This window comes from Schistocerca nitens, chromosome 9 (assembly GCF_023898315.1).
Source record: "Schistocerca nitens isolate TAMUIC-IGC-003100 chromosome 9, iqSchNite1.1, whole genome shotgun sequence".
NCBI classification, from domain to species: domain Eukaryota; kingdom Metazoa; phylum Arthropoda; class Insecta; order Orthoptera; family Acrididae; genus Schistocerca; species Schistocerca nitens.
In genome coordinates, this window is record NC_064622.1 from 311067835 (window position 1) to 311088284 (window position 20450).

General features: G+C 37.4%; 1 protein-coding gene across 4 annotated transcripts in view; it reads right to left on the reverse strand.

The window, feature by feature from the left end:
- The window catches only part of LOC126203562 (uncharacterized), a 292843-nt gene that overhangs the window by 40382 nt on the left and 232011 nt on the right, over nucleotides 1-20450 (reverse strand). For 3 of the 4 annotated variants that reach the window (XM_049937889.1, XM_049937886.1, XM_049937887.1), the window contains 4 exons: nucleotides 19174-19319; nucleotides 18039-18204; nucleotides 8574-8766; nucleotides 5180-5537 (listed from right to left, as the gene is read on the reverse strand). In XM_049937889.1, coding sequence (XP_049793846.1) covers nucleotides 5180-5537; nucleotides 8574-8766; nucleotides 18039-18204; nucleotides 19174-19319 — 863 coding nt within the window. The remainder of the gene's footprint in view (nucleotides 1-5179; nucleotides 5538-8573; nucleotides 8767-18038; nucleotides 18205-19173; nucleotides 19320-20450) is intronic. The other variant, XM_049937888.1, reaches the window with a different exon arrangement.

Genomic DNA, 20450 nt, shown 5'->3' on the forward strand with positions numbered 1-20450 from the left:
CACCTGATTTCCACTGGCAGCATTTTAGAAACTTCAGGATCAGAATATAAACCTCCATTCTGACACCTATACAGGGATGCAAAGACTCTATAGAAATAATTTTTACTTTTAGTATTTCAGTAGAAAATTTCATAGTTCATCCTAAACTCACTGCTAATGTTAATCACAAATACCATCTGAACATAAGTGTACTGACATGCTAGTGTAAGAATCGAACAGTTCCAGAAGAAGCTTCTGTAAGAATTCTGTTATAAATGTTATACAAGAATGAATTTTTCATTCTGAAGTGGAGTGTGCACTGATTTGAAACTTCATGGCAGATTAAACTGTGTGCCGAACTGGGACTTGAACCTGGGACCTTTGCCTTTCGCGGGCAAGTGCTCTATCAACAACTATCCAAGCACAACTCATGACTTATCGACTGCCTGGAAGGGTAGTTTCCAGAATAAATTTTCACTCTGTAGCAGTGTGCAGTGATTTGAACTTCCCGGCAAATTAAAATTGTGAATCACACTGGGACTTGAACTTGGGGCCTTTGCCTATAGCAGGTAAGTACTTTAGCAACTGAGCTATCTGAGCATGATTCACAAGCTGTTCTCATAGCTCTACTTCCACCAATACTTCATATCCTATTTTCTGTGTGTCTGCAATATCCTTTCTTCCAGCAGTGGTTGTCCTGCAAAGTATTCGCAAGAATTTCCACAAAATTTGGAATGTACGGGATGGGGTATTGGTGAAAGTAGTGCTGTGAGATTTGGTCATGAGTTGTGATTGTGTAGCTCAGTTGGTAGAGCACTTGCCCAAGAAAGGTTAAGGTCCCAGGTTCGAGTCCCCATCCAGAATACTGTTTTAATCTGCCAGGAAGTTTCAACTTCATACAATATTCATACTATACACTTCTGTAAAAGAAATATTCTTTGGCTGTAGCTACATTTCTCTATATGATTGTGCCATAGCACTGAGCGAAATTATGCAAAGTATACTGAGAATCTCATGTGCAGGTCAGTACAATGAGAGAGATTACTAAAAGCAAGCAGACATAACTGAGCTCTTGGGTTACCTTATTCAAATGGTGGCACCACCTCAGTTAGTTATCCATCTTGATACTTAAGAATTTCATAAATAAAGTGTTTTTAATATATTAACATGGGTCGCTGTTTCTGGTATCTGCCATTTTTATTTGTCTTGAATTAATTGCTATCAGTTTTTGTAAGATTAGAGTTAAACTATTTACAATGAACCAGTTGCAGTCCTCTTCCACTGTTCTGCTGGCTGTATCTAGTATGGATTTATTTGGTCTCTCTATCTGTATACTTACTACATCGGTAAGCATCACTGTCTCAACCATTTACACCTCAGCACAAAACACACTATTTTAGCAGGTATTTGGCCATCAATTACACAATATTAATTAATTTCCCATTGGTTTTCATAGTTTTTACGCATGCAGAAAATAGTGTCTGGTCGTCTTCTTTTGGGATTCCTTTCTCTTTCTCTTTTTCAAATTTTCTGTTAGCAACAAATTTCTAATTTGTGTATATGTCAGCTTTTCTTCAATAGGTGATATATAGGCCTTCACCTTTCATTTCAAAAGTTGTTAATTTATTTTTATGATTTATGTTTAAAATACTAAGAGATAGTAAGTTGGAAATTTAAAGTTGTAGAATATTGGAAATTTAAAGTTGTAGAATATACAAGATTCATTTATATAATTGGAGTGTCATAAGAGGAATGTCACAGTACACAATGTCTTTAAGTCTAAAAGAATGAAAATAAATACATCTGAGGTAGTTTTTTGAGCCAGAATTACCTGTAAATTCGATTTAAATCTTTGTGGTTGGCCCCAGTACAGTGGCAACAAAAAGCCTAGCATATGAATACGGTTTCTTAAAGTTTCAGAAGAGACTTTCCTACAGGAAATGTCCAGATAAGGACACAGAAGTTGCCGAAGTTGAGTCAAATTGAAAGACTTGCACCTGGCCATTGAGCCACATGAAATCAACTGTCTACTTATACTGTTGACTGCACACATACACTTCACTAATTTTTTTTAAAGTTACTTGTGACAACCATTACCATAACTGTATCATAACTGATCCTATATCAACACGAATGTCAAATACTGCAAATATTTTACTTTCATTGTTGGGTGGTTATAATTTCTTGCAACTGACTTAAAATACATTAAAAAAATCATCTCTCACATAAAACTGAGATTTTCTTTTAATTTTTCTAATATTTCTGCTTATACCTTTGTTAGTAGGTGGAGGACCACAGCTACAGATTTTAGCTCAACTGTGATAGATACTCCTGCCCAAACAGACTTGACATGTGCTAAAATTGACACCTTCAATTTTAATAATGCTGTCCTTTTGTTATATATTGAAGTTTCTTTTTAACATTTTAGTGGTATCATCGTGGGTGTCCATAGAAATTTATCCAGGTGGTATATTTCTACAATTACTATTTTTTAGATAAATGAGTACTGTCTCATTGAGATAAGCCATGTAATGCTACAGCTGGCTAAAGTAGAGTTTAGCGGAATAACGGAAAATAACTTCCAGCAGTGTATCAGAATTCTGTATCAAATAAAAACTATGTGCTTCAGATTCAAGGGTGGGGGTGGTAAAGATCCCCTCTTGTCTCTCCCTTCCCCATCCTTGTAGATGTTTATGGTTGTCAGCTACAGTGTATTACATTTCTTGCCTTTAATTTATGCAAGCCCTACTGATTTTCAGAAGTACTTTGTGAATGTTCCAGTAGAGTTTGCAAGAATAAGAAAGAGGTACTGCCAAACAAACTCTTCAGTTGGGCCATAAGATAAAGTTTCAGATTCAAGTCACAGTTCATCTTAGCTTTATGGGTCGAAAAATTACAGCAGATGAAAAGCCATTTATCAAACAATGAATGAAACTAAACTTGTGAGAACAGAGGTTCATTTTCCTTGATAAAATGTAAAAGGCAGAAAAAAACATTTTAGTTACATTTCTACATAATGTTGAAAATGGTATTACAATGTCTGTAGTCACATGAAGTAAGCCGCCAAGTAAGCTGTCAGGTCACACAGAACAACAAATAAGGAAATTTAATTACAAACTACAAAAATAAATATGCAAAATTATTACATTGAAGCACCAAAGAAACTGATTTAGGCAAGTGTATTCAAGTACAGAGGTATGTGAACAGGCAGAATATGATGCTGTGGTCGGCAATGTCTGGTGCAGTTGTTAGATCAGTTACTGCTGCTACAATTGCAGGTTATCAAGATTTAAGTGAATCTGAACATGGTGTTATATGTGACACATTTACAATGGGACACGTTATCTTCGAGGTAGCAATGAAGTTGAGATTTTCCCACACAACCATTTCAAAAGTGTACTGTGAATACCAGGAATCTGATAAAACATCAAATCTCTGACATCACTGCGGCTGGAAAAAAAAACCTGTAAGAACAGAACCAACAACAAAAGAGAATCATTCAAAGTGACAGAAGTGCAACCCTTCCATAAAAGGCTACAGATTTCATTGCTGGGCTCTCAACAAGTGTCAGCATGTGAACCATTCAACAGAACATTGTCAATATGGGCTTTCAGAGCCCAAAGCCCACTCATGTACCATTGATGACTTCACAACACAAAGCTTTATGCCTCAACTGGGCCCATCAACACCAACATCACGCTGTTGATGACTGGAAACATGTTGCCTGGTTGGATGAGTCTCATTTCAAATTGTGTTGAGCGGATGGACATGTACTCATATGGAGATAGCCTCATGAATCCAAGGACCATGCATCTCACTGTTCAAGCTGGTGAAGGATCTGTAATGGTGTGGGACACATGCAGTTGGAGTGATATGGGACCCATGATATGTTTGGATATGACTTTGAGATGTGACACATACATAAGCATCCTGTCTGATCACCTGCATCCGTTCAAGTCCATTGTGCATTCTGATGGACTTGGGCAATTCCAACAGGACAGTGTGACACCCCACACATCCATAATTGCTGCAGAGTGGCTCCTGGAACACTTTTCTGAGTTTACACACTTCCGCTGGCCAGCAAATGCCCCAGACATGAATATCATTGAGCATATCTGGGATGCCTTGCAAAGTGCTGTTCAGAAGAGATCTTCACCCCCTCATACTCTTACAGCCACACAGTTAGGTATCTGTGTGGACATGTGTGTGAGAATTTACAGATGCAGGATTCATGGTGTCAATTCCCACCAGTCCTACTTCAGACATTAGTCAAGTCCATGCCATGTCATGCTGTGGCACTTCTGCTTACTCATGGGGGGCCCTGCATGATATTAGGCAGGTGTACCAGTTTCTTTGGCTCTTCAGTTATATGTTCTAGGAAGAATATGGGTAACTTAATACTACTTAATGTTAATGAGTTCTCTATGGATATGCATGAAAAATGTAAGCTATTCCTGACATAGTGGAATAAAATGTAAACATTTAATACAATGCACATTTTCCAAATGTATGTGTGAGGGTGTTAGAAAGACAGGTTTTCACAATTATGTCAGTTGCTCTCTCTGGCTCTCTCAGCATGGAAGCAAGAAACAAAAATGAGAAAGGCAACCACTCACCTCAAACAGAAACTTGTGTATATAGAGACATGTAATACCACAAACACCTTGCTACCTTTCAGGCTCTTTTTCTGTCTTAACTATAAATTCTCACACACATGTCCACACAGATACCTAACTGTGTGGCTGTGTGTAGTTATAGTAGAGAAATAGTAGCAGTTTGAAAGCTAGTAAAGTCTCAATGTTGCTATGTGTTTCTGTGTACCAAAGTCAATCAGCTAGATGAATGTAGTTGCTTATTACAGTGTATTCTTGCAGATTTCTGTCCAAGGGAAATGTACATATGTAGGACAATACTTATAATTCTAGTGTGAAATAGAAACAATGGCATGAGGAAAGCTAGCCACTCATAAGCGAAGCAGGGAGCAGTGAACAGGTTATAAAAATCAACTGAATATAGTTTATGATATCGCATAATTTGTAAGTCGAGTAACTGTTTCCATATTATATTTTGTCTGTCTGGCTATTGTATGGTGCAGCCACTATTAGTGTGTGATACATTTACTCAATCCTTTGAATGCACCTGTTTATATATAATTTAACATCATGAAACAAATTCATCAAAAGAGGTAATAAATGCTTACATGTTGCCATATTCATCTTTGTCTGTGAGTTTTGCTTCTGAATATGCAAAGATTATGGCCCATGCTCTGTCCTTCATTTGTTCTACCATGCGACCATGCATCCTGATCCTGTTGATGGCTGGCTCACTGCATCCATCCATTGCATCGGGAATGTTCACACCTGGCAAAATAGGGCGTGGGACCTGAGGTGAGAGTGGAGGTGTAGGTGGGGGTGCCAGAGGCTGTGTCTGTTGCTGTGGCTGTAGCAGAATAGGTGGTCGTGGTGGAGACATTACTGTTTTTGGATGTTGCTGCAACACCACGAGCATTCCGGGCTGTAATGTCTGGACGACTGGTGAAATGGGGGCAGGTGCAATACCTGAAAATGTAAACATGTAAAACTGCTGAAACATGACATGTATAACATCTAAATTTAAATGCTGACCATTAAAATTGCAGCATTGCAGTCTCGATTAAAATTACTAGACAGTTGATGTCTGTCACTGGTGCCACATTGGTTGCTGGCTGCCACTCAGTTATATGGGACACACAAGCATAGTGGATCACATCATAAATGCTGTTAATATGTAAAGCAGAGTGATGTTGGAATACACTGCCATGAAGGATGTTGGAAATTCAAGGTGCTCTGATGACAGCTGATTTTATGTAACCAATGACTGAAATGTGGCAGACAACACATTCTGTACCCTGAATTTAAACTCATGCCCTAAGCTAACTACAGCCTCACGACATACGATATATCTCAGAAAATGGCGGTTAACAATCTGTTCTAGAACTAAAATCGTGATAATTTTGTTACCAGTGATTGAAGTTAATCTGCATGAGCAAACTTAAGACAGAAAAAATTCTGTTTCAGTACTAAAAACAAACTGTGATTTCTCACTATCACTGGTTACCTGATATTATCCTCACACTGGCTACATGAGCCAACTGATGAGCAATCCTTGTTGACACTTGGTTGCAGATTACAGGCAACACAGGCAGATTCCAACACAAGAAGAATGACAGGGAGAAAAATAAGAGCAAATAAAAAAGTCAATATGGTGATGAAAATGATGAGTAAAGAACTATAAACAAAGAATACATGTAAACCAATTAATTGAATAAAAATAATTATCAAACATTTTGTTTATATTTAGAAATAAAAAAAGTCACTACTTTTACAGAGATTCAAATCTGCAACCTTCTACATGCCAGGCTTACACGCTAATCATTCAGCTCACATGCTAATGATTGAGTTACAGCAAAACACTGGGTTAAGAAGTTTTATTTATGACTGCAGCATTCCGGGCACAACAATGAATTGCAGCATTCAAAAATTCAGCTTCACGCATCATCATGTGAAGCTTATTTAATCTAAGCCAATCTCAGATATTATTATAAGTGTATATGTGACACTGAATCACATTTCGTGTGGAAGTGCGTGTTTCCTTAGCATAGTGTGTGTGTGTGTGTGTGTGTGTGTGTGTGTGTGTGTTTCAGGGTCCAAACACTTCAAGAAATAATTCTGGACAAGGAATTGGAAGTGAACTGGTCAATTGTTGTGGTAGCTCAGCAACGTCAAATGGTTTGGGCGTGACGCAGAGCGCTCCAACTGGGCGAAACCAGCTCCAATGCATGAAGTGTCAACTTTCAAGCAATTTTAATCAGACTACAGGAAAGTCAGCAAATAACAAAATTTTACTTATTGTGCGTATGGATTATAGTAGAAAGAATACATTATTTAATTTGTAGACAGTACAAGCATATACAGAAAGTGAAATTACATACAAAGAACTGCCACCTAACACAGCTGGGCACCAAATCAATCTGAGCTTTGATGACAGATGCAGCTACATCACTTCATGCTGCTTCAACTCTGTTGAGATTTCATCATTGGTCATGGCTGGTGAGTTATGATGAGCCAGCCTCTAGGCAACCCCTGACTAGATGTTGTCATCAGGTGGGAGATTTGGGTGGCATGCAGGTCAGGGCAACAGTCAAACACCCTCTGCATCGCAGCAGATCAGGACAGTATGGGCAACATGTGGTCTTGCACTATCTTGTTAAAATATGTCATGGATACCTCAAAATGTAATGGCTGCTGTCCACAATTCTGGCTATGTAAAACAAAGATGATTGCATTGTGTACCATATGCAGTTGTGGATACAGAAAAACCTCAAGGAGGGGGCACTAAAGATATCTTGAGCTACCTTTACTTTTACCGTAATAAAAATTGATGCAACTTTTCTCGTAGGTATGTGTTAGCTGTCTATGTGCCACACAGAAACGCACTTGCTACATAGGAAAGTACAGCTACTCAGTAATTCAATTCAGTTGAGTCAACTGATGGATGAAACAAACAAATAGTGTGTGGGCTGACTAGCGGGGGTTGGCGCGAGTGGCAATGTGGGTGGCCCAGCTATGGGCGGTGCACGCCCCATGTGCCCTCTGTAAGTATCCGCCACTGACCATATGACACAACATACCATCACACAAGGTGCTGGGGCTGTATGATGTGATGAATACAATCAGACAAGATCCATCTTGAAGCCACCACACATGTATATGTCAACCATGATGCTGCATGCAGAACCAGGACACAGCTAAAAAGATGGCTCAGTGCCACTCCCATGCCCAGTGATGTTGTTTGGCACACCACTGTCTGCTGCATTATCCACGAAAGCTGCAACAATGTTGGCCATGTTTACAGTCCACGTTTCATCAAATGTCACTGCACTATCCCCCTCTTGATCAAAGAAGTCAATTTCCTGACTCAAGTCATTTGACGTAGTTAGATACTGCACAGAAGAGCAAACAAAAAGTCCATCTTCTCGACTGGTAGTCATCACACAGGTGTCCTGAGACCATGCATGGTGTTGAGTATGACCCTCCTGCACTCATTCATTCTGTATCATATTTACATACCATTTGTGAGATCCTGACCAACATGAGCAGCAGTATCATGAAATGACAAACCACGGTCTTAGTAAGCTACACTCTTGCTACTGTCAAATGAAAACACATGCTGGTGGATGTTTTTAAAATGGTATTACTCCTACCTATTTTGTGAGGTTGCTGATAACTTGAATATGCAAGTATGCAGTACACACAGGCCAATTTGACATTTATTGCATTCTGTCTTCATGGTATAACAATTTTAATGCCCAGCTGTGTATGTATTTGTTATCGGTGCAATTCTTTGTACAAACAAAGACAGCAGTATGTGGTGTTAGGTGATATCCTGATAGGAAATGTAGAATTATTTATGTTAGAAGAATATCGGTGCTTAACATTTCCACTTTCTGTTATTACTGCTATGTTCAAGAAGACAGAGACGGGTTATTATACAGCAGCTGTCTCTTGATACTTTCATCTTTGGTACAGTAAAATGTATTCCAATTGCCAACATACCTATCTGCGTATGGAGATTTGTGGCTTGTGCAACTACTTGAGCACTCACTGTCACCACTTTCTCTGTGTCAGTCCTCATCACACCTGACCTTACAGATGAAGGGGAGCCAACTGAGAAATCACTTGAATAGTCACTGCAGTCACTGCAACCACTATCAGGAGAGGGTGGTAGTTGTTGTCCATCCATTGCCCCCTAAACAAAACAACAACAAAACGCCTTTAGGTATACATCATTCAGTCTGTCTGCAACTTCATATAAAATTATTAACAAAGATATTTAACAATGAATATGCAGGCAAATGTTAAAATCTTTTATCTCTAATAATAAAACACAGCTCTTTTCTCATTTGTAGTAGTTAAAAGTAACATAAAATGTAACTTTCATGCTTGTGGATGTAATTCAGCCTATCATTCAATAGACCATTCATATACATTTACCTCTATTCTAATCCTGCCAGTACAGTGTCAATATTTCCTTGGTAGCTACATACCAATGTGATTCTAGTCTATAATGTGTTATTTTGGCATCCCCACTTCTCACATTACTTTCTTCTGCAAGGAAGTATTTCTCATTAGGATGCCAAAGTGGGATAACTTCTCCTTAACACAGCCTTTTTTCCAACTTGCTGTAGTCAACAACACACAATTCATGAAAGTTTGTATTATGTGCAACTACACTACACTTTAGTGGTGCTAGTTACAGAAATAAACACCCATAGCAATTTACTACATACTTATTTTAATATATCCTTACCAGAAGTGTATGGCTTCAGAAAAATGAATGGGGAGTAGTAGTTGAGAAGGGAACGAGATAGGGTTTTAGCCTATCCATGTCCATGTGACATTGAGCAATCAGTAAAGAAATCCAAGAGAAATGTGGAAAGGGAATTAAAATCCACAACAAAGTAATAAAAACTTTGATTATGTCAATGATATAATTCTGCCATGGATGACAAAGGATTTGGACAGTCTGTTACATGTAAGGAATAGTGTCTTTAAAAGAAGTTAAAAGATGAAAATCAACAAAAAAAAGTGAAAAAAATAGTAATGGAAAGTAGTCAAATCAAATTAGCTGGTGCTGAGAGAATGAGGTCAGGAAATGAGGCACTAAAATTTGTGCTATTTGGGCAACAACATAAATGATGATGACAAAAGTAGAAAGGATTTTAAATGCAAACAGGCAATAGCAAGATAAGATTTCTTTAAAAAGAGAAATTTTTGTTAACACTTAATATAAAGTTAAGTGTTATGAAGTATTCTTCTGAAGGTATTTATTTGGAGTGTCTCTTGTATGGAAGTGAAATGTGTGCAATAACATGTTCATAAAAGAATTTAAGATTTTGAGATGCATTCTTTGAAAGAATTATAAAAACTAAATGGTTAGATCGAATTACTAATAATGTAGTACTGAACTGAATTAGCGAGAAGAGAAATTTTACCACAACTTTTACAAATTAACATTGCTCAATGACTTGCTAAACTATCTGCTCCATTGTTTTCCAAATTTACTTTACAAATATCTATAATTCCATTCACGTAACATTCATTCATGAAATGGTGGAGTGTTTCAATGTACTTTGTATTTTTAGTAAAGTTACCTTATCTAACAATACTGATTGCCCCTGAGTTCTCTTCATATACTTTCATGGGCTCATCAGATTTTGCATCAAAGCTATTCAAAATATCTAGAATTAATTTAACCTCAATGACGACTTCTGACAATGCTACAAACTCAGCAAAAATAGAGGATTTCAAAATGCTTTCTTGTTTCTTAGATTTCCAAATTATGTAATTACATAACATGACACAGACTTACAAACTACACTATCACTTGCCCAATCTGCATCTATAAAACAATCCAAGAAATTAATATTTTCAGTTCTTTCATAGATTAACTTCAAGGAAAGTATACTTAAAGTATCACTGTAACATTACTGAAACCTACTTAAATAGTTTACACTGTAATTTACATATGGCCATGTTCCTGAGCTAATGCACACGAGAGCACCTATCAAGTTTCTGGAAATAATATCATGACTTGCACCTTGAGCTGGTTATAGTTTCAAATTAACTTCTGTTGGTGTACTGTACAACTATGAATATTCGATCTGATATTTCTTAACTAGACATTCAATAAGCTTTCCTGACTAAGAGTCATTATGCACTTTGCATAATTATAATCAATATTTATCTCCAGACATTTCTTTACTTCACTGAAGTCTTTCATTTGAGATCACCCGGATAACAACTTCTTGGTTTCTTGTAATTTCTCTTTACTTGTACAACAAAATAGCATACCATCAACAAACACAATTATACAGGACACATAATTTGCACTTATAAATACATGTATGTAGTAATCAAATTTACTTCTTTAAAAACTCGGAATTTTTAAAAAGTAAATATTAGGAGTAAAGGAAACCACTCACCAAATAGCAGAAGTGTTATGGTGTTGACACACACACATGCATAAGGAGAAAGGAAACTTGCTAGCTTTCAGAATCAATCCTTTCTCAAGTTAGTGTACACACACACACACACACACACACACACACACACACCTGTGCCCCTACACAGTGCCAGTTGGATACACAGTGCCTTGATTGCAGTTCAGCATGTGGACTGGATTGGGTGGGGGTTTCGGTGGGTGGGGTTGGTAGAGGGAGAGAAGGCAAGGGTCAAGAAGAGGGGTTGGGGTGCCTAGCTAGTGGCTCAGAGGGAGGCTGTCGAATTGCTGGTTAGGAGTATGGAAGGGTGGGTGACACTTATATGGGCTAGGCATATGATGAATAGATGCTGAAGTCAGACACTATGACAGCAAAAGTTTCAATTTTTGCACGTGGTGTATAAATATCATCCACAATTTCTTTTTGTTAAAATCTGCTTACAACTGATCTTGCTTTACAAGTATTATCCGACTTTCTTGTAAAAACCCACTTCACGTCAAGAACACTTACATTATTTGATTAATTATTAGTTTCCAAGTTTTATTCTTATTTGAACACTCAATTTCCTTATGCACAACTTGTTTCCTAACTTTTGGTTCATTACTTTTCATCACTTCCTCAAAATTTTGTGAACTACGAGCACTACAGAAATTCACATAAATAAAGTTACTCATTACATAATCATTAAATCTATCATGCACTTTATGTTCTCTAGATGACTTTCTCAACTTGACTTCTTATGATTGCTTGAACCCTCTATGATACCCTTTTCTTCCATTTGCTCTTTTATAGGTTTACATTCTTTGCTTTTATACTCAGAATCACTAAAATGTCCACACTTTGAATCAGTGTCTTTTAGATCTATATACCTGACATCCTCTTCCACAACATCAACCTGTCTGGCAATGATGATTTTTTTTTTAAATTTGCAGACTAAATTGATGAATGAAAATTTGTACCTAGGCCGGGATTCAGATCCCGTACAAATTTTCATTCATTGCTTCAGTCTGTATGCATACATACATACATCACAGACGCTTGAAATTTGAAAAGGTCTCTGGAACCATGTTGTTTCATTTGATAATTTTAAAATTAATTAGTACTTTGTATATAACTCCACAGGTGTATAAAAAATTCCCAAGTCTGCTTTACAGTCCCACTTTGACTTTCTTAATTATTATGGTGCATGTACAAAATACAACTGCAAATGTTTAACATTAGGTTTCTTTCTACATAATATTTCATGAGGGGTTTTCCTTTCAATGGTAACAGCTCAAATTCTGTTTTTAAGGCACACAGCTGCACCAGTGACTTTGAGCCAAAATTTCCTATCTACTCTTGCTTCAGCTAACAGGCATAAAAAACATATCCATAACTGTTGTATCATTTAATTCATGTACATAGGGACCACATGGATTTAAAAAGATCCATTTCTGTCTTACAGAAAGGAAAGACATCTGAATTTAAATATTCTTTCCCATTGTTACATATCAATTTCTTAATAGCTTTGCCAGTTAGATATTAAGTTCAGTTATCGTATTCATAAAACAATCAAACTTGATTTTTAGATTTGTCAGTCTACACTCCATCTTTGTTGGAATAATAATCAATAAAAGTGAGAAAATATATGTCTCCAGTGTTTGATTTCTGATAGTACGTACTGGCACTCCATACCAATACCTCTGACAAAAAAAAATCTGAACCACAGATTTTGAGATCTGACACAATAGAATTTTATTTTTTACCAGTATAAAAGTTGTACTCACACTTTTAAAATGTGAAAGTGAGCACTGAAATAATGCTTTAAGAAATATTAAACATGCCACAGATAATCAAAGTACAGGAACCTCTTTTTTTCTGAAAAAGGGCTGTGTATGCCCATGTAAACCGTGAGCTGAGAGCCCACTTCAAATCAGTATGAATAATGTCTAATGTTTCTTTTGTTTTGTTTCTATTATTTTCAAAAGTAAATTGTGCACTATATTTTCAATATAAACTTTACAGCTGATAAATTCTGATTCTAAATTTGTTGGCAGTCCATCTTCTAACTGCTGTTCACACAATGCATTCAAATCGTTAAAATTTACAGGTACCAGAGTAGGTTGTCACTTTATCTCCACGACTCTTACTACTGACAGCATTTACATTAATCTCTTTCTCATCAAATGTACTTGTCATTTTAGAAGCCTTTTTTTCTTTTAAAGTAATCACATGTAAGTTATTGGCTTTAGAAAAAACATTTGAGATATTACCATGGATAAAATTGTATGTTTTCCTGTTATTTTAGTGCAAGTGATCAAATGTATATTCACAATTTGAAATAAAATACATCTTTCATTTCAAATGGAATCGTGTCATCACAAATTGGAAAATAAAACAATGGAAATTCCAGGCTGGAACAATGACAGTATTGTGAAAAGGACAGATTGCAATCACCATATACCGAGGATGTAAAATCGCATATACACACAACAAACTGTCAAACAAGTAATCTTTTCAGCCAAACGGCCTTCTTCAGAATTAGACAAAACACACACACATTCATGCAAATGAAACTAACACACACATGACCACTGTCTCCGGCTGACAAGGCCAGACTTGGCTGAAAGTTTACTTGTTTGATGGTCTTTTTGTTATGCTTGTCTGATCAACTGATCTGGCCTTGAAACATCAACCAAAATGGCCTTGCTGTGCTGGTACTGTGAATGGCTGAAAGCAAAGGGAAACCAGCCGTAATTGTTCCCGAGGCCATGCAGCTCTGCTGTATAGTTAAATGATGATAGCATGCTCTTGGGCACAATATTCCAGAGGTAAGATAGTCCCCCATGTGGATCTCCATGCAGAGAGTAGTCACCAAAATGTTGTTATGATGAGAAACAAAACTTGTGTTCTATGGATTGGAGCATGGAATGTTTGATCCCTTAATAAAGAAGGAAGGTTAGAAAATACAAAAAGGGAAATGGATAGGTTAAGGTTACATACACTGGGAGCCTTCCTAGATGTTGACCTCCATCTCAAAGATGGCTGCATCAGCCATATCGAACATACTAACTACCAGCAATATCTTTACTTCGACAGCTGCTATCTGTTCCATACGAGGAAGTCCCTTCCATACAGCCTAGCCAACTGTGGTCATCACATCTGCAGTGATGAGCAGTCCCTCTCAAAATATGCTGAGGGTCTCACTGAAACCTTCACTGACTGTAATTATCCTCCCAACCTTGCACAAAAACAAATCTCCCATGCCTTATACTTCCAGTTTCCCACCACCTCCCAAAGTCCCACCGTCTGGCCACAGAGGAGTATTCCCCTCGTAACTCAGTACCACCCAGTACTGGTACCCCTCATCATGCCCAGAAATGAGAAATTCCCTGTCCACTATCCTTGCCACCCCTCCCACAGTGGTATTCTGCCATCCACCAAACCTACGCAATATACTCGTCCATCCCTACACAACCCCTCCTCCCAAACCATTACCTCATGGCTCATACCCCTGTAATAGACCTAGATGCATGACCTGTCCCATACATCCTCCCTCCACCACCTACTCCAGTCCAGTCACTAACATCACACACCCCATCAAAGGCAGGGCTACCTGTGAAACCAGTCATGTAACCTACAAGCTAAGCTGCAACCACTGTGCTGCATTCTATGTAGGCACGAGACCAGCAAGCTGTCTGTCCACATGAATGGCCACTGACAAACTGTGGCCAAGAAACAAGTGGACCACCCTGTTGCTGAACATGCTGCTAAACATGATATCCTTCATTTCAATGACTGCTTCACAACCTGTGCCATATGGATCCTTCCCACCAACACCAGATTTTCTGAATTGGGCAGGTCGGAACTTTCCCTGCAATACATCCTACATTCCTTTAACCCTTCTGGCCTCAGCCTCTGTTAGTCACTGTCCTCACCCCGTTTCCTGTTCCCATTCCAGCACTACACAGCCATCATCCCACCATAACATCCAGTCTTTTTATTTCTCTCCTTTTCCACTGCTTCCCCCCTCTGTCTCTACCTCTCCACTGCCCTCTGTCTAACCTGCAGCACTTCACTGTCCATCCCCCCCCCCATACTACCCCCCCTCCCCACCCCAACCCAGTGTGGTTTCAGTTGCCTGAGACTGCAGTTGTGTGTGCGAGTTGTGTGTGTGTGTGTGTGTGTGTGTGTGTGTGTGTGTGTGTGTGTGTGTGGTCTATTGTTGATGAAGGCCTTAAAGGCTGAAAGCTTTAACTGTGGAGTCTTTTGGTTGTGCCTATCTGCAACTCAGCACCTCCACTACATGGCGAGTGGCAATTACTTTCACAATATTGTTACATTCCATCCTGGATTTTCCATTATTTGCTTGTCTATGTGGAAGAGACCTGAAGACACAGGAAGGTTTCAGACTGATTATATAATGGTAAAGACAGAGATTTCAGAACCAGATTCCAGGGGCAGATGTGGACTCTGACCACAATTTATTAGTTATGAACTGTAGATTAAAACTGAAGAAACTACAAAAAGATAAGATTTTAAGGAGTTTGGACCTGGACAAACTGAAAGAACCAGAAGCTGTAAAGCATTTCAGAGAGAACATTAGGGAATGATTGACAAGAACAGGGGAAAAGAATACAATAGAAAAAGAATGGATACCTTTGAGAAATGGAATAGTGAAGACAGCAGAGGATCAAGTAGGTAAAAAGACAAGGGCTAGTTGAAATCCTTGGGTAATACAAGAGATACTGGATTTAACTGAAGAAATGAGAAAATATAAAAATGCTCTAAATAAAACAGGTGAAAGGGAACATAAATGTCTAAAAAATGAGACTGATACGAAGTGTTAAATGACTAAGCAGAAAAAGCTAGAGGACAAATGTAAGGATTTAGAAGCGTATATCACTTGGGGAAAGATAGATGCCGCCTACAGGAAAATTTAAGAGACCTAAGGAAGAAGAGAATCAACTGTATGAACATCAAGAGCTCAGATGGAAAACCAGTCCTAAGTAAAGAAGGGAAAACTGAAAGGTGGAAAGAATATACAGAGGGTTTATACAAGGGAGATGTACTAGATAGCAATATTATGGAAATGGAAGAGAACATAGATGATGATGAGATACAAGGTATGATACTGTGTGAAGGCTTTGACAGAGCACTGAGGGGGAGGTGCAAAAATCGTAGAAGGAGACCAAGAGATGAATGCAGTAAGCAGATTAGAAAGATGTAGTTTGCAGTAGCTACTCAGAGGTGAAAAGGCTTGCACAGGATAAACTAACATGGACGCTGCATCAAACAAGTCTTTGAACTGAAGACTACAAAATGGTTCAAATGGCTCTGAGCAATACGGCACTTAACTTCTGAGGTCATCAGTTCCCTAGAACTTAGAACTACTTAAACCTAACGAACCTAAGGACATCACACACATCCATGCTCGAGGCAGGATTCGAACCTGCGACCGTAGTGGTCGCGCGGTTCCAGACTGTAGCACCTAGAACCGCTCGGCCACCCAGGCCGGCACTGAAGACTACAACATCTGCAACTCAATGTTTCCACTATATGGTGAGTAGCAATCTATCCCTTTCATAATATTAAACTGGAAGACTATAGTATTTTCCATTTTTGTATCTTCCAAAACTCTGTCATCCACAATTTTTACATTCACAAGCTCATTTAAAATTATGTACTCAGAAAAACAATTTTATTATTAACAATAGGATCTATGCAACCACTATCCAATAACCAATAACTCTATACCTTGTTACCTAACTGAACATTATTACATGCCATTGGGGGCTGTACCTCTCCTACAAAGCTGCTAATACCGTTTCCACTCTGTTTATAGCCTCTGCTTCCTCAATGACAAACGGCTCTTGAATCATGCTGCTCACCCTGGCCCTCACTATGCTGATGATTTTGCCCTGCTCAATGACATCTGATATGTGGACATGAACCTGTCTTGTCCCTGACTGGCAGCAGTCCCTCTTGAAATGTCCTGGTTTGACACACCTACAACACAGCTGCTCCTGGCAGCTCATTTTTTTTTCTTTTCAGCATTATATGCACTGGCTTTTACATCTTCACTTCCATTCTCAACATGTAGTTCAGCTTCTTTTTTTCCATCACTTTCACACCTCCTAATTTTAATTAATACACAGCCCCCCCACAATGAAAAATGGAGAAAATCCCCATGTCACTATGGTCTTTTAAACTCAGTTTTTCCAGTTTGTTTCTGCAAACAATTTGCAGTGCTGTTGATTCCTTGCAGGAAGACTCGCCAAACTTTTTCATTTTCTTCAAACACAGTTTCCTTAAGACAGCCAACGAGTGCAGTCGTATGTGTTTGTGTGTTTGTGCGTGTGTTCTGTTCTGATGAAGGCCTGTCTGGTCGAAAGGTTTGTTTGGCAGTCTTTTTCTTGTGCCTATCTGTGACTCAGCATCTCCACTATGTGATGAGTAGCAACTATCCTTTTCATAATATTGTTACAAATTCCAGTTGCGTATTTAAAATTTCTCCACACATCTAGTCCATTGCAGTCAGATTTTATTCATTCAAAGTATCCTCATTGCCCATTCTCATTTTCGCTATTGAAGCCACTGTACAGCATTTTTTCATTTGCCTTCACTATTTCCAATTCCTGCAGTCTTCTCCATCAGACGCCACTATCTTAATGTCAGCCATGTCCAATTCCACAAACAACACTTGCTCAAGAACAATCTTCTTTTTAGTTAACAGAAGAGCACTATTTTTCTGAATAACAATCTTTCTTTCTTTCTATTTTTCTTTTTCTTATAAAACGTGAAATGCTACCTTAAAATACATCAATCTTTACAATGTGAATGCACTCACAGCACAGAACTGACTGATCATTGTGCTGTAAACAAATATACACTCATTGTTGAGAACACTCTCGACACTGTCAATGCTCTTGGTATAAATGTATCACATTTCAATAAGCAAGCAAAAAACTATTTAACTGTTATTAAATGTTATCACATTACAGAAGTGGATTTATGATATTTAAAAGGACATAATCACCTCCCAAAGCTCTCGTTTAATGGGTTGAATATCCTTATCATCTGTCTTGCTTTCGATTATTTTATCAATATCATTAATTACCAAGTTGGTTAAACTGCAGTCACGATGCATTTCCTCTGCTACTGATTGAAGAATTTTTAAGTCTTCTTCAGTCAAAGGTGGAAGCCTAAAATGAAAAAGAACAAAATATTTGAATCTACAGATTTTGTATCACATAGTGTGAGGAAAAAATGATACTTTTTGAGGTAATCGCCATAATGACTACACGAAACCAATGATTAGTAATTTTATTGCATTCTGCCTTTATAGAAGATCATGGATCTTAGCTTATGCATAATAAATTGAAGAATGAGGAATACATATGATAGCATCATGCAGATTCTGATGACAGCAATTTATTAGTATTCAGAGGCTGCTACAGTAACCCTTGAACAATAGAGATATTTCTTGAAGGAAATAATTTTTCTGCATATGACCTAATTTTTTAAAATAAACACTTTATTTCATAATTTAGGAATTACGTAATTTCGTCCTCTTTGACATAAGACTACAGCACATTTTTTTTCCTGTGATGTGGCATGCTAATGCCCAAAGAGATGAAATCAGCTAAATGTAAAATTATGAAATAAAATGTTTATTTCTAAATTAAATAACAACCCACACAGAAAATGACACCCTTCAAGAAATTCACAGTGGCTGTAATCCTGTACATACAAAACACTAGATAGATATTTGAGGGTACATTTAAAATAAATATATGAGAGCAATATATTCATCAATAAATTATACTCACTATTATTAGCACAGTACTTACAGTTGAGATCATTGCTTTTTGGATTTGATATAATTATTTGCTGCATAAACACTGGGCATTGATATGATTTTTCACTGTACAAGGCAGACAGTGCAATGACCAGTACTAAGGTCACAATGTTTCCAAGTTGTATATTACGGTCATTTTAATATTATTTTCATGTATACATCTACAATATTGCAGATAACTCATTTGAGATAAACAATTACTTTTCTCACAAAAATTCTTTACAGTATTTAAAAATGTTGATGCTCTGATTCTTATGCCAAAGGTGCACAAATCTGCAATGACAATAAGGTTAAATTTCAGTAGAAATCTTACACTGCAGGTAACTCTGATAAAGCATCCTCCAGTACACTATTCAAGCAACTGGAGTAGTTCCCAGTTGTGAAAATTGTGTCTTGGCTGGAATTCTGCAGGTTAGCTACATAGCGATCTTGATAAAGGCTCTGGGCGTAGTTTGTGACCTAAATATAAAGAGAGAGAAATCTCACAGTGATTATTTGAAACTGAATGGTCAAGTATACAGAGCAACATTTTTGTACTTATCTTATGTCTTCATAAATTGTTGTAATTCAATAATGTAACATTTTCAAGAGTGATAGATTAAGTAATAATTACAAGTATTTTCAAGAGCAGTAGATTAAGTAATAATTTAAAAGCATTATCACATTCTCTTCTCTCTTTTCCTGTTCATTATGTATGGTGCCCCATGTTGACCAAAGTAAATTTGATCTAAAAAACAGTGTGACTGCAAATAATAAAAAGAGTTAAGTTTTGTAAATATTAGCATCCCCCGACTTTGACAGAAATTCTACATTCCATGGAAATTAATTGAGTGATTTAGTTTCTAGTCCATTACAAAGATAATCTTCTAAAGTGTAACACATCACAGGCTGTCTTTTCCTATGTAAACACTTATTTCTAAAGGAGTTGTATTCAACAATACTATTTTATTCATAGATCTCTATCGTACATTGTTCCCAGGACATGTTTATAAATCTACATCTCCAACAATATCTGTCTCCTGAAACATGTTGTTTAATGTTAGATTAAGAGCAGACATACAAATATAAAAAATGTTAGACAGTGTTAGTACCAGGTGACTCCTACTTTACACAAACAAAATATTTGTAGGAGATTTACACATACAAAACATCTTTTTTTCCTATTCTTTTTATTACTTTTGTATAAATTTAAGGGATAACAATAACTTGAACCATTATTTCCTTTTACAAGTTAATATGGGTTTCCAACTCCTGTTAAAACTGGGATTGAGGTCAACCTGGACAGATTCTTTGGAGACATTCTCGAATGTAAAATATTTCCTTGAGATTAAATTGAGCCATAGTCATAGTCTATAGCTGTCCTACTTCATTGTGCAAGTGTTCAGACAGACAGTCTCTCCTCCTGTCATTTAAAATTCTGACATGACACTGGTTTCCCAGAATTCGTGGCTCACATACTGTTTGCAAACTACACACTTTATATTTTCTGGTCTGCTGATACAAAATTATTTAGAAAAAATTGTCCATGATAACATACTGTGGTAGGCCAGAAACTGAATGGATAGAAAGAAAAAATTGCATCTCTGGACC